Raw genomic sequence first — 15,255 nt, 5'->3', positions numbered from 1 at the left:
GAGTAATGACACGTTGCTCAGCAGATGCAGAGATTGATCTAAGGAAAGTGATCCCCCAAATTCAATATTCACGGTGCATGTTCTTTAAATATATTAGCAAATCATTTTCATGAGCAAGCTGTTGAATGATGATGGGGCTACCCTAAAATCTGGGGCATTTATTTCTCATTTCAGCCCACTCCTGAGATTCCCTTCTCTTTAAATATCTTGGTATCCCTGAATAGTCCCGTCTTCAAATATTTTATTGAGCGGTCTATCCCACAGTATCTCCAGGGCTGGTACTGTAGTGTATCTCTCTATAGCAACTGATACAGTGCAACCTACTGGGGTTTGTGTTAAACCATAGAATTACATTATGTTTTTTTCTGTCAATAAATATAACAGAGCATTAATACTGTTGAGCAGATGGTGAAGTGGTAGATGGACCCTAAAAAGTTTAAAGCAATTAAATCTTGAATCTGGTCTAATCTGTGATATTTAGTTTTGGGTACAAGAAGTATTAAGTTTTACTGGCAGATCTCAACGCCATATGGTCAGAAAATTCTAGACCCGCTATGGCGCCACTCCAAAGGCGCCTATTTAATGATAAAGTGCCGTTATTATTTGTAGGAAAAAAAATGCAGGAATCAGTTTAAATGATATTACCTTAGACCATTGTTACAAAAGAGCAGAGACTTGTATAACAGTTTCAGGTAAAGTGCATATTCTCTACATGACAATAATAAAAAACTTTTCTTCAACTCTTCTTTCCAGGGCCTGTCGCGATTCTGCAGATCCCCACAACCTTCCCAGGGCCTGTCGCGATTCTGCAGATCCCCACGACCTTCCCAGGGCCTGTCGCGATTCTGCAGATCCCCACGACCTTCCCAGGGCCTGTCGCGATTCTGCAGATCCCCACGACCTTCCCAGGTTCCCTCTCTGCTTTTATTCCTTAAACAAAGAGCAGTTTGTTGTTGTTTTTTTTTTTGTTTTTTTTTTACAGTTGTCAGTCTCATATTGCATAGATAAATCTCTCCAGCTTTTATATTAAATAAATAAATAAATAAACACCAGTTATGTAACCCAGTGGCGCTGCATCCGAGGTAGAAAGGGTTAGGATTTAAAGATTAATAAAAGAACACCTACACACCAGCCTGAAGTATCTCTCAAAATGCCAGCGCTGGTTCTAACGGATTTCTGATTTGTTTCTTTGTCTAAGTACTGCACATGACTGTCTGGCACATTTCATTCTTGATAGATGAGGTAGCATTAAGTACTTCGTTGACACTAGAGACACTATTCAACTGACACAGCACTAGGTGAAAGAGAGCTTTCAACGACATGGGTCCGGCGTGCTGGATCTGTGCTGGAACAGTCGTTTTGTAATGAAAATAGATGTTGAATTCTGCAAATTTGCACCGGTTGGATGGCATCACAATGCTGTAGTGGATCCTAATTTGTATGGCTTGAGGAATGACATCATATTAAGTGTAGGTATACTGAAGAGGTCACAAGCCCAAAACGGTTTATTTCTTAACGTTTTACCTTGGTGTTGTTAAAATGTATTGAAATGCATACATAACAGGAATCGCCCATTAGGTACAGCTTAATTCAATTATTTATTTATGTTGTAGGAAAGGTCTGAAACCTAAAACAAAAGTCCCACTGTTACCAGGGGGCAGATAGATGGAAACGAGGCAATTTTGAGAACTAATTACATTTTCAATTACATTTTCAATTTAAGTCGTTTATTGAAGCAGGCAGCAATTGCAGATATAAATAAATCACCCAAGTATCGGAATTAACTCAATGCTTTCAAAAAAAGCAATTATTTTAACATCACTTCTGCAAAAGAATGACACCTGTTGCTAGACAAATGCCCTCGCTCCACACAGAATGAACTTCATTTCACCCCATAACCACAGTCAAAAACAACCGAGACATTTTGTCTGAGAAAGAAGTTATTCCTTTTACTTTTAACATCTTTTCTGCAAATATGAAATCGTCAGCCAATATCAACAAATATCAAACTGTCAGCTTCTTCCATCTCCTTGAGGAGTCGGGGGACAGGACGGGAAGGGACGGCAGTCTCAGTATATTAGCCCCATGTTGTCCCGTTACATTTATATGCATATATTTGCTTCTCATTTCACCTAGCCTCAAATGGACAGCAGCGTCACCCCTGATAAGAAGCTGCCGTTGATCGTTGAGGACGGTGATGAGCCGGAGGAGTCCTTCCACCTCTCTCCGGCCACCAGGGGCCGCAGGAAGCTGACTCTGCCCAGCCTGAACAGTCCGGCGCGGCGCGGCTCGCTGGGGAACCTGCTGGGGGACGAGCTGCGGCAGTTCTCAGTGCTGAGCCGCACCTGCAGGTCTCCGGTGAGGGGAAGCAGGGGGAGGAGCCCCTCCCCTCAGTACACCAAGGAAGAGCGAGAGAGTCTGAACAACGAGGCCGTCTGCAACGGCCGCAGGCCCACCAAGCTCCTGATCCCTTCCCTCAACTGTTTTGGCCCGCCGGACCTCAGCCCCAGGTAAAAGAATCTCTGTTTCACCTGCCATTCCAGAATGGTTGCGTGTGTACACGTTTTCCGTGCACAAAAGCAGATTTTGTTTTAAAACCTGTTTATTTGGATTCTAGATTTGTACTACGAACTGTTTCGATCCAGTCTGTTTGAAACCTAAACAAATAAAAGGGTGGACTGTCCCATTCTTACCAGAAGGAAACGAGGCATTTTTGCCTGAATGCACCCAGCAAGATACCGTACAGCTTAAAGGGGAATTGTTAAAGCTCATTTGCAATCAGAATACACAGCTAATGTATGTCTTGTGTAGACTTTATGTGATAAGTCAGTTGCATTTGCTATTTTTGCCACATATTTTTATTATCAGTTTCCGGTCACGGTACGGCATTAAAATTATCAGCGCCCAGGATGAGAGCAAAATTCCCTTCCAATCGACTTTTAAAACACTCGTCATTGATTGGTACTGGATTGTAAAGGCGGTGGGAGGCCAGCTTTTCTTGGTTTGAAATCAACACATTAATGAAGGTAATTACTATGGCCACACCCCTAACCTCTCGGTCTGTATGTCTTTACCTAAAAGCTCTTCTCATCCTTTCCAGGGTGGTTGATGGAATTGAAGATAACGGACGAACATCAGAGATGCATGCCTTTCACTTTAATGTTGATCAGTATGGGTCGAAAGACAACTCAGACAGCTTTGCCAAAGGTGATTTTGTGTGTGTGTGTGTGAGGTGATGGGGTCAGATATATATCAGTGGTGTAGTCAAGCCAGAACTCATGTGATAGACAAGTCACATGACTCCCATCTCCCGCACACCTGTCTGATTCAGTCAGCAGCTGATGCAATGTAAACAGCAATAGGAGCTTCTTCTGTTTCAAACTGCTTCTTTAAGAAGAGGGAAAATGCAAACAAATGCCACCGACACACACACAAGTACATAAAGCATTCTGACCAGATGGAGAAAGACAGTTGTGGAAATACTTGCAGAAATGAGATCAATGCACTACCTGTTATATGTGTTACTAGAATACAAAATAAATGTGAATTTCTATGAGAATTCTTGTTTAAAATATTTTAGTGGTGTTCTGGTAGCTTCAGATTTAGGACTACACCACTGATAAAAAATTCTGTTTTATTGCTGCTTTTTTTTTCAATGGTATTTTGAAGATCATTTTTACATAGTATGGGTACTGAATGTTGCACGTTTGAATTCCTAAGATAAACACTTCCAGTACTTGCCCATAATTGGTGTTTATTACAGGTTACATAAGCTTTGTCTGTGCCATTCTAACAGCTTAGATGGACACTGTGTTAATTACATAACAGTGGTCCTGCGGAAAATAACAGAAAAAAAAAAAAAATCTAAATGTGATCAGATGCTCTATATGACAACCTTAAGAAAAGTTACTAAACTGATTCCCAAAACAACACATGTGTTAAAGACCTTTGCATTTACTATGGTTGATGTGAGCCGTAGTATCATGATAACTGGGGAAGAAGGCATCCCTCTATTTTAACTCTTAATTCTTGTTTCTCTGCAGATGCAAACCAGGTGAACACTGCCTTACTGCTGGAGACGGAGGAAGTGAGGCAAAGCATCTGCAAGCTTAGCCAGGAGGTAGATTATAACAGGCTCAAAGAAACAGCTTTAGCACGCCGTTGAATTTTTGAAACTAATTTAGAGGAGTTTGCGTGTAAAAAAAAACAAACAAAAAAACACTGCTGTAATTTCAGATCATAAATTACCCCTCAAGAATCAAACATTGCTGATGAGTTTAAAATCTGGCTACAGTTGCTGCTGATGCAGACTTTTGTGCTAGAAGTATTGTAAAGTGCTCTCTCTCCTGAGGTGGTTGGTTATCTTTAAAAAGAGGCATAATTATGATATAATAGACCAGGCTTGTAATTTCTTATGCACCTGACACCTGCTTCCAGTGGCATTGTCACTAAAATTAAACAAGAGCGGAATTCTCCAAGGCACAGGAGGTTATATAATTGGATTTGGATTTTACACTGATAGGCATTCAAGTTTACAGATGTTCTTTTATAGCTTCGCACATTCAGCAGCCAGGGCTTTGCAGGATTTTTTTTTTTTAAATGTAAAGGACTGCAATGGGTTGGCAAATTCTTTATACCGAGTTTCTAGGCAGGTTTCTGTCTCCAAATGTAAAAGGACTGATGTCATCAGTGTTTGGTTTGGACAGCCAGTAACGCATTTCCTCGATTTGCAGATGAGCAACCTGAATCAAGAGGTTTCTCAGCTCACCAAGGAGCTTCATCACATGATGCATCTCCTCCAAGCCCAGTTCACTGTCCAGCACTACACCTCCAGCCTCCCCTCCTACCCATACGGAGTTCAGATGGTCCACTCCCCGCCCGCCAACAACAGCAGCGGAGGTGCCAGCGAGTGGCAGCAAAGAGTCTCTCACACAGTGCCACCTGGGCTGCATGTGCAGCACGACCCTCCCAATCTAAACCCAGCAAGCCAAGGCAGTGGAGGCCTGTGGACTTGCAGCAGTGCACCCGGTGCTGCAAACCCCAGCCGACGATCTACCATGGGCGGCCAGCAGCTGAAAGAGATGGACAACTTCCATCCAGCGGTGGACCATTTCCACTCCCCACCCAGCCCCAGGGCTAACTATTACCACACTCCCTGCTTCGGAGCTACCGGGAGGACCATCAACCCAAGGGTCGAGGTGAAGCAGAACGTGTGCCAGCCCAACGGAGGTTCTCCAAACTCTCCTTTCGTGGCAACGCAAGCACGGACCTGTTCATCTTTACTGAGCCCTGTTCCCACATTTTCCATATTTGCTCCTCTTCCTCCTCCTCCAGTTTATAGCAGCTCTTCTTCTAACAGCGGACAAACTCTGTCCTCTTCTATAAACCTCAGCAAATCCCATCCCACCTTGTGTCAGCAGGAAACCACCAGTTCTGAGCACCCTTACTCCAAATCAAGCAACCCAACCGCGGCGCAATCAACACTGGCCACCCCGAACTGTGCTCATTATTATGCCTCGGGATCTCTGAATCACCTGTACACCAACGCGAAGCAAAACCAGTTCCCATGCATCTCCCTAAGCCTGAGGCAAAATGACTTAGTGGGCTCCAGCCCCACGCACTCACTGACCAGCATCGTTGACACCAATCTTTCGGAAGTCCTACCACCCAGTCCATCCGCCTCAGGCACTCGTTCAGCCGGAAGGAACCCCTCTTCCTCTTCTCAGGATTCTTTTGAAAACTCTGGCCAGCTTCTTTTGGGAACAGCCAGCCCAGACCACCTGGGTATAGAACCACTGGTGATCAAACCAGATTCTGCAGACAGGCTGCTTATGTTGAACCCGCCGGACCTGATTGAGGACAGCGAGGTGTCACAGTCCAGGAGATCCAGCACAGCAACCCAAACCCTGGATGCTGAAGTCTTCTGGAGTCTAGAGATGATGGATTGAGTTACAGTGGTATTAGTATTCATAGACCCTTCTATAAACTCAGTGGACCAGAATGTGCAGCTCTCTCTGAAAACCAATACTACACCTTAACCAGTTTTGTACATCTGCTTTTTTTCTACCTTTAGTCTTTAACAAAGTCATACAGTTTATGCCTGTACCTCATTCTCTTATCTTTTATACAGATGTGGGGCTAAATTCATTGCTGAGAATGCATGGAAAGTTTATTCTTTATTCTTGAAATTAGTTTTCAAGTAACAGTATAGCATAAGAACAATGAACCTGATTTATTTATTTTTTCTACAGAACATGTTATGGGCGTGAGCCTTTGCATGATTTAGCCATTTTTACAGATAAACTCGGCTTCTATGTTAATATCAAGTCAGAGCACCTTCGTATAGATAATCGTAATACTAGTCTAGTTTCCTTTGGTTTTCCAGTCTTTTTTCTATTTCTCTTTTGGGGCACATGAAAAAGTGTCCTCATTGTGCCCTGGTGTTGGGCTTGAGAATTCTGTAGCTGTCATAGAGTTCTGCAAGAATGCACTGGAATTCCCGAAGGAGTAGCAGCTTCCCATGTCTATGTATGAAGGGCTGAAGTAAATCATTTTCTGGACCGTGTGTGCATGCAGAACGTATTTGCTTCATCTTTTATCTTTGTTTGCATTTTTGTACCTCCATCCAACTCCTATATATAGTACCACTAAAGTGAATGAATCTGTTATTGTATGATTGTCTAAAGGAACAATTAGCAGCAAATGGCTGCTGTGTTTCAAAGCAGAACATTGCGCAATTAAAATGTTTGAACACCCCTGCAGTTGCAATGCAGAGTCGGTTGCTATAGAAACTAACAATAATAACTGGTGAACCCAACCCTGGTCCTGGAGAGACCCAATCCTGCAAGTCTTATGTCAACTGCAAATTTTGTGAGATATGTTCTGTTTTGTTCTGCTGCTATCAAGCAAAAAGGAAACTTTCTGTCCCCCTGCGCATATGCACACACACACACATATATATATATGTATGTGTTTGTATTTGAAAAATTGAAACAATTGTTACTTTCTGTGCTACATATATAAAAAAAAACAAAAGAAAATCAACTGTTTTATTGCTATCAGTGCTGATGCTTATTTTTGGAACAGGACTGGCAGTTTTACCTGCACTGACAGACCATGCATTGCCATGTTTCGGTAAGCAGCATTTATAAGCAGCATATATAGACTGAAGACTGTTTATTAAACAAAGCATTTCATAGCAAATCTAATGTGGTTTGATGCTAGCATGCGAGAACCAGGTTGTATTGATGATGTATACTTCTTATACACATAAAACAATACCTGCCTGCCTCTCTCTCTCTCTCTCTCTCTCTCTCTCTCTCTCATATATATATACACACACACACACACACACACACACACACACACACACACACACACACACACACACACACACACACACACACACACACACACACACACACACACATGTACTGTAATAAAACAATATGCATTGTTGGCCAAATAATATTTTCTTAATATGTTTGCACTGCCAAGTAGGTTCACTTACTGTATCCCTTCTAATTATTAGGGATGTATTTTTTCATGGCGTTTCACTGTCTAAAAATAGGTATTTCAAGATATTTCACAATTAAACATAATACAGTATGTATTAAAGCAAAAGAAAGAAATAGCCTTGTTGTCACATACCAAACTGATCATACCAAAATGTTCCTAAATATTGAACTGTTCACCTCAAAAAAGGTAAACGCTAAATTGCAGAATATTTCATTTTTTATGTCCACCTTTTAAAGACATTCTATTTTTATATAAAAAACAGCAGTAAATGTTAAAGTCACAGTAGCCCAGTTTTTGTACTGGACAGAGTGATCTTTAGCAGAAATATTTCCCATCTTTGTCATTAAAAGCACTTTAAGGAAACCATGCAGCTCTATGCAATGTGTGCTCAATCAGTTACAGGAAGCAAACTAAACCTGCTGCCAGGTTCCTAATGTAGTGTAACAGGGAGTGCGTCAATCAAGCTGTAAGTGATAAAAAAAGAAGCATATTTACACTATTCTTTCAGTAATTGAAATTTTCACAGGGACGCATTCTTTACAAGGCAGTGAGTATGTTTCACAGAAACTGCGAAATCTGTGAGAACCGTGAAAGGAATGCAGCCTTCCCAACACCAAACCCATGATGACCAATTCACATGTTCTGTACCGCTAAGCCTCCAAAGCTCCTAATACTGTAGCTGTGCATAGGCCCTGAGTTTGTCTAACTAAGGGTAACGCCCTTGTTGTTGTTTTTTTAATTTAAATCCCGAATTTCAGTGAAATATTTAAAGTGCGCCAAAAATAAATCCTAAATCCAGTTTCTACTTCCTATTATGAATCAAAGTTTCTTTGCAATGAGTTGGTACTAACCGGTCTTTTCTTTCTCTGCTGGTGTTCCTAAAGCAGATTGTGATTTAGCACTTCCACACTGATTAATCATTAGGAGAAACCATTTTAGCAAACATTACAGATAGTCCAGCAGGTCACAGCTTATAGCGCAAACTTGGGCATGGTTAACAAACATTCCAATGCAAATACAAATGTTTCTTTTGTTGTTTATTGAATTTTGAAGCATGTTAAATTATTAAAAAAAAAAAAGAACTCCTACTTTGTTACTTGCAGCTGAGTCTCTTTTGTTATTCACCAGCGAGGAAGAAAATAATAAGTTTCTGTAATTAAACACGGTAAGTGCAAAGTCTCAAATTCTAGTAGTTCTTAAAATCTTACATCTCAGGCTGTTTTACGTTTCACAGTTCCCAAAGTTTGTACAGAAATAAAAAATACATTCAGTTTTCTTGCTCGGTGGTCTTGGAATAAACTTGAGGAAGAGCTGAAAGTTGTGGTTTTGATCTCTCTAAAGGAGTTTAAAACAACGTTTGGGAATACAAAAAGTCCATTCAGGGGCTCCTGAGTGGCTTTCAAGTGGTGCATCCAGTAAAGGCGCTCCGAGTGGAGTGCAGGATGCACCCTATAGCCTGAAGATCGCAGGTTCCAATCCAAGCAATGTCACAGCCGACCGTGATCAGGCGTTCCTAAGGGGCACAATTGGCTGTGTGCAACCCGGGTAGGGCTTAGGTCGGCAGGGCAATCCACGGCTCGGTTATCCTCCGGCACTACAGGTCTGGTGGCTTCACTGTGGATCCGCAGTGCGAAAAATGACGGACTGGCAGGAGCACATTTCGAAGGATGCGTGCTCCAGCTGCTGTGGGGGGGGTTGCTGTGGTAAACCGGGATAAAAAAATAATAATTGTCCATTCAAATTGGAGAGAAAACTGGGGTAAAAACTACTGACGACAACAAAATTTATAAATATAAAAAAATTCATTCTGACCCGGTCTCCCTTGATAAAACAATTTAAATTTTAATGGCTCTCCTAGTAAAGAAAGGTTCAATAACAAGCAATGGACAGCTACTACAGTGGCACAACATCGTTTTGACAACCTGTACGTGACAAAACAGCTGAGCAAGAGATGGGAACTGTTTTAGAGAACAGCACTCTCAATTAAGTTGATGACACTCACAGGACTAAATGGTTTTCTGAGTGCCCAGTGTAGAGAAATAACAGATCTGTCTTTTACATTTGGTGTTATATTTTTTTCTACAGAATATACTGTGCAATAAAATCAAATTAAAAACAGAAGGTCGGAAAAAAGAATCAATTCATTTTTGTATTGTCTCCATTGTGTGGTAGCACCAGGGCATCGAAAACGTTAGAATTATCCACAGGGAAAGCGTTTTGGACTTCTTTATGAGATGTGTAAAACATAAGGTCTTGAATATGAAGTTCGAAAGTAAAAGGCAGCTTTCAATTTGTATCGCCGATTAAACCAGTAACCGAGAAATCCAGCCCAGTTGCCAATCTTTCCGTGCAGCAGATTCAATCCCAATCCACTGCAATCCACAAAACCCTTTTAATTCCACGTCCGCTCGAGCTGTGGGAGTTGCTAGTGCCGCTGCTAGCGATCTGATTCAAGCATGGCCGAGCAATGCTTGCAGCCGACCTACCAACCCCCAGTGACTTCATTAAAGTGTTGTTTTTGGGGTTTTTTTTGCGCAAATTGTGTGTGGCTAGAGGTTGACTTTATTAATTGACCAATCTACAGTTTAAAGGTGCCTGCCTGAGCCAATGTTTGGCTTAATTTGAACGCTCTTCAACAATAACCTTATGTACTCCATGCGATGAGATCCTAGGGTTGCTGCTGCAGCTTGATCATCGCACTGGATGACGAATGTGTTCCCTGCCGCCCTGTGACAGTTTTTTGAAAGCCCCTTGATGATTCAGGGGCTGTCAGCATGAGCAGGGCATGTGGGTGACAGTTTTCCCTTATTCATCACCATTTTACAAGGAGCTGGAAACTCAGCTTTCCGAGGTATCAGTGATAAAAGAGCTGACTGTCTGAGAAGACATGGCCACCACTGTGTTCATTTGAACTCTTCTGACATTCATTTAGAGATATCTTCAAATGATGTAGAGATAGCTTTTTGAAAAAGCCTTGGTTTAAGATATCGCTAAATGACAGTTCTGTGTACCATGTTAGCAAAAATCCACACGGTCTCCATATTACTTAAAGATATCTGTAAATCAATATGAGATATCTCCATTTCATTTTTAGATTCCGCTAACTGATTTACAAACATTCTCAAACTGACTTACAGATATCTTCAAGTGAATTTTAGACATCTTAAAAACTGCACAATTAAAGATATCTGTAATTATCAATTTGAGATACCTCGAAATGATTTAGAGATGTCTAAATATTTCAAGATGTCTTAAAATGCAATTTGAAATAACTCTAAAGGATGAGTTGGTTTGCCAAACATCGACAAGACAAGTCTGCCCTCTGCTGGTAAATGACAGTCATGTGTCTCATGACGCAGCATACCTTGATAAATCTCAGTGCGGTACGCTGACTATAGTGCCATGTTAACGCACAGAACAATGCATTAGCTTGTAAATAAGACCTCTGTGCTTGCTGACTGCATTTCTGATATGAAGAATTGGATGTCACAAAAAATTTTGCATCGAAATTGTGATAAGACCGAGATTATGCTGCTCGGTACTTACATCCGATAAGTAAAACCAATGCTGTAAACCTCTACCGGTACCATGCTTGAGTTTAGATCCCAAATGAAAAACCTGGGAGTGATTTTTGTTCCTGGATTAACTTTTGAACGTCATGCGCAGAATACTGTTCAGGCATCATTTTTTTCACCTTAGAAACATCGCTAGACTGCAACCTATGCTCTCTGCAACTGTAGCTGAACTGGTTCATGCTTTTGTTTTCTCAGGGATAGATTATTGTAACGCCCTGCTCGCCAAATTACAAAGCACCCTCGCCAAAATAAAAGGCACCGTCACCAAATTACAAAGCACCCTCACCAAATTACAAAGCACCCTCGCCAAAATAAAAGGCACCTTCACCAAATTACAAAGCACCCTCGCCAAAATAAAAGGCACCCTCACCAAATTACAACCTGTTCAGAACTCAGCAGCTGCAACGCTAACGCGGTCACGTCACTCCTGTTTTGGGGGCTTTGCTCTGGTTTCCTCTCAGGTTTCGAGTTCATTTTAAGATTCATCTTCCCTTCTAAGGCTCTGCGTGGCTTGGCTCCACGTTACTTCTCTGATGCTTTATTATCTGATCTTGTTATTATAGAAATGCTATTTGCTGCCATGCTTTTTGAAAGCTGTAAAAAGGATCGTGGCACCAGAATTTGAACCGGCGAGAGTACCTGCCCCGTGAACATGCTTTTGCACAGGTCATTCAAAGAAAACGTGTTACAGTGTTCCTATAACAGGAACATCCTTTCAGAGTCGACTCCATACGCAAGCCATCAAATTATGATGACAGTACTATATTTAAATTCTGCTTCCAGAGTTCTCAAAGTGCATCTTTCTCTACAGGGTTCCCTTAACTAAGTTCCAGCCGTCACTACCCGCCCACTTGCCGTAAAGGTGTAAAAACGTCACACAAAACTTTTTGAAACATAATAACACCCTAGCAATTAAAACTTCGTGGTTTCATATCAGGAATAAAACACATAATCAAATTCCGGACTACAGTCAGAGTCTGAACTACTATTCCCATGATGCCACTGGGTGCTCTGAAACAAAAGAAAAAAAATCATATGACAGTGGGCGCGTTCACGGAGGTCATTCTTAGAAGATTATTGGCTAGATCGGTCAGAATCTGCGCAGAATGAACTCTGAACGCGCCCGGTTTTTTGGGGTTTTTTGGGGTTTTTTTGGGTTTTTTTTTTTTTTTTTTTGCGAAGTCAGACCGCATCTTGTAATTGGCCTTTAGGCCTGTCAGTCAACGAGCCCCACCATCAGGAAGTGGCAGAATCCCGGAAGTGAAGGCCGGAGCCTGTGAGGGTCTGTGACAGAGAGGGAGCGAAACTGAAACAGCGAAAATAAAAGATCAAAAATAGAAATATATAGATCCGGGAAGCCGGGAGAACACGAAGCACACAACCAGCACATCGCAACCATAAGGACCCGTGAGTATACGTTATTCATAACGGTTTTAGAAATTCTTTGGACTGGATATTTTTTGGTTGGTTGAAACCATAAGATCAGGTTATCGTCCAGTTCTTGCAATCAAATTCCGTGCAGTACTCTCTTGAAACAGATTTCAATATCCACCGCTTCCTTTTGAAATAATAGCGTAACAGTGCGACACTGGTTTGCGTACCGCTGTGTTCGGTTTGTGTGGGGTTAGGACGGGTTGGTACCCCCCGTGTCACACTGGATACCGGTGCTGCGGTTCGGTTTGTGTGGGGTTAGTTCTGCACGCTAGACAGTGAGTAGGGCGGGTTGGTACCCCCCGTGTCACACTGGATACCGGTGCTGCGGTTCGGTTTGTGTGGGGTTAGTTCTGCACGCTAGACAGTGAGTAGGGCGGGTTGGTACCCCCCGTGTCACACTGGATACCGGTGCTGCGGTTCGGTTTGTGTGGGGTTAGTTCTGCACGCTAGACAGTGAGTAGGGCGGGTTGGTACCCCCCGTGTCACACTGGATACCGGTGCTGCGGTTCGGTTTGTGTGGGGTTAGTTCTGCACGCTAGACAGTGAGTAGGGCGGGTTGGTACCCCCCGTGTCACACTGGATACCGGTGCTGCGGTTCGGTTTGTGTGGGGTTAGTTCTGCACGCTAGACAGTGAGTAGGGCGGGTTGGTACCCCCCGTGTCACACTGGATACCGGTGCTGCGGTTCGGTTTGTGTGGGGTTAGTTCTGCACGCTAGACAGTGAGTAGGGCGGGTTGGTACCCCCCGTGTCACACTGGATACCGGTGCTGCGGTTCGGTTTGTGTGGGGTTAGTTCTGCACGCTAGACAGTGAGTAGGGCGGGTTGGTACCCCCCGTGTCACACTGGATACCGGTGCTGCGGTTCGGTTTGTGTGGGGTTAGTTCTGCACGCTAGACAGTGAGTAGGGCGGGTTGGTACCCCCCGTGTCACACTGGATACCGGTGCTGCGGTTCGGTTTGTGTGGGGTTAGTTCTGCACGCTAGACAGTGAGTAGGGCGGGTTGGTACCCCCCGTGTCACACTGGATACCGGTGCTGCGGTTCGGTTTGTGTGGGGTTAGTTCTGCACGCTAGACAGTGAGTAGGGCGGGTTGGTAGGCACTGGATACCGGTGCTGCGGTTCGGTTTGTGTGGGGTTTGTTCTGCACTCCCCGTGTCACACTGGATACCGGTGCTGCGGTTCGGTTTGTGTGGGGTTAGTTCTGCACGCTAGACAGTGAGTAGGGCGGGTTGGTACCCCCCGTGTCACACTGGATACCGGTGCTGCGGTTCGGTTTGTGTGGGGTTAGTTCTGCACGCTAGACAGTGAGTAGGGCGGGTTGGTACCCCCCGTGTCACACTGGATACCGGTGCTGCGGTTCGGTTTGTGTGGGGTTAGTTCTGCACGCTAGACAGTGAGTAGGGCGGGTTGGTACCCCCCGTGTCACACTGGATACCGGTGCTGCGGTTCGGTTTGTGTGGGGTTAGTTCTGCACGCTAGACAGTGAGTAGGGCGGGTTGGTACCCCCCGTGTCACACTGGATACCGGTGCTGCGGTTCGGTTTGTGTGGGGTTAGTTCTGCACGCTAGACAGTGAGTAGGGCGGGTTGGTACCCCCCGTGTCACACTGGATACCGGTGCTGCGGTTCGGTTTGTGTGGGGTTAGTTCTGTTCTGCACGCTAGACAGTGAGTAGGGCGGGTTGGTACCCCCCGTGTCACACTGGATACCGGTGCTGCGGTTCGGTTTGTGTGGGGTTAGTTCTGCACGCTAGACAGTGAGTAGGGCGGGTTGGTACCCCCCGTGTCACACTGGATACCGGTGCTGCGGTTCGGTTTGTGTGGGGTTAGTTCTGCACGCTAGACAGTGAGTAGGGCGGGTTGGTACCCCCCGTGTCACACTGGATACCGGTGCTGCGGTTCGGTTTGTGTGGGGTTAGTTCTGCACGCTAGACAGTGAGTAGGGCGGGTTGGTACCCCCCGTGTCACACTGGATACCGGTGCTGCGGTTCGGTTTGTGTGGGGTTAGTTCTGCACGCTAGACAGTGAGTAGGGCGGGTTGGTACCCCCCGTGTCGCACTGGATACCGGTGCTGCGGTTCGGTTTGTGTGGGGTTAGTTCTGCACGCTAGACAGTGAGTAGGGCGGGTTGGTACCCCCCGTGTCACACTGGATACCGGTGCTGCGGTTCGGTTTGTGTGGGGTTAGTTCTGCACGCTAGACAGTGAGTAGGGCGGGTTGGTACCCCCCGTGTCGCACTGGATACCGGTGCTGCGGTTCGGTTTGTGTGGGGTTAGTTCTGCACGCTAGACAGTGAGTAGGGCGGGTTGGTACCCCCCGTGTCGCACTGGATACCGGTGCTGCGGTTCGGTTTGTGTGGGGTTAGTTCTGCACGCTAGACAGTGAGTAGGGCGGGTTGGTACCCCCCGTGTCACACTGGATACCGGTGCTGCGGTTCGGTTTGTGTGGGGTTAGTTCTGCACGCTAGACAGTGAGTAGGGCGGGTTGGTACCCCCCGTGTCACACTGGATACCGGTGCTGCGGTTCGGTTTGTGTGGGGTTAGTTCTGCACGCTAGACAGTGAGTAGGGCGGGTTGGTACCCCCCGTGTCACACTGGATACCGGTGCTGCGGTTCGGTATGTGTGGGGTTAGTTCTGCACGCTAGACAGTGAGTAGGGCGGGTTGGTACCCCCCGTGTCACACTGGATACCGGTGCTGCGGTTCGGTTTGTGTGGGGTTAGTTCTGCACGCT

The 15,255-nt window shown here is 44.6% G+C and overlaps 2 protein-coding genes across 2 annotated transcripts in view; both read left to right on the top strand.

Annotated features, from left to right (window-relative positions):
- The window catches only part of LOC121324056 (potassium voltage-gated channel subfamily H member 4-like), a 38,797-nt gene extending 31,464 nt beyond the window's left edge, over positions 1-7,333 (top strand). The window contains exons 12-16 of the mRNA XM_041265472.1: positions 754-909; positions 2,137-2,510; positions 3,101-3,207; positions 4,044-4,120; positions 4,734-7,333. Of these exons, the coding sequence (XP_041121406.1) occupies positions 754-909; positions 2,137-2,510; positions 3,101-3,207; positions 4,044-4,120; positions 4,734-5,948 (1,929 nt within the window). The 3' untranslated portion in view covers positions 5,949-7,333. The remainder of the gene's footprint in view (positions 1-753; positions 910-2,136; positions 2,511-3,100; positions 3,208-4,043; positions 4,121-4,733) is intronic.
- A 4,968-nt stretch (positions 7,334-12,301) lies between these two features.
- Positions 12,302-15,255, top strand: part of LOC121324073 (ras-related protein Rab-5C) — an 18,647-nt gene continuing 15,693 nt past the window's right edge. The window contains exon 1 of the mRNA XM_041265525.1: positions 12,302-12,500. The gene's annotated coding sequence lies outside the window, so the exon portion shown is untranslated. The remainder of the gene's footprint in view (positions 12,501-15,255) is intronic.

This window comes from Polyodon spathula, chromosome 12 (assembly GCF_017654505.1).
Source record: "Polyodon spathula isolate WHYD16114869_AA chromosome 12, ASM1765450v1, whole genome shotgun sequence".
NCBI lineage: Eukaryota > Metazoa > Chordata > Actinopteri > Acipenseriformes > Polyodontidae > Polyodon > Polyodon spathula.
The sequence above is the reverse complement of the archived record's forward strand: the minus strand, read 5'-3'. Positions and strand labels throughout refer to the sequence as shown.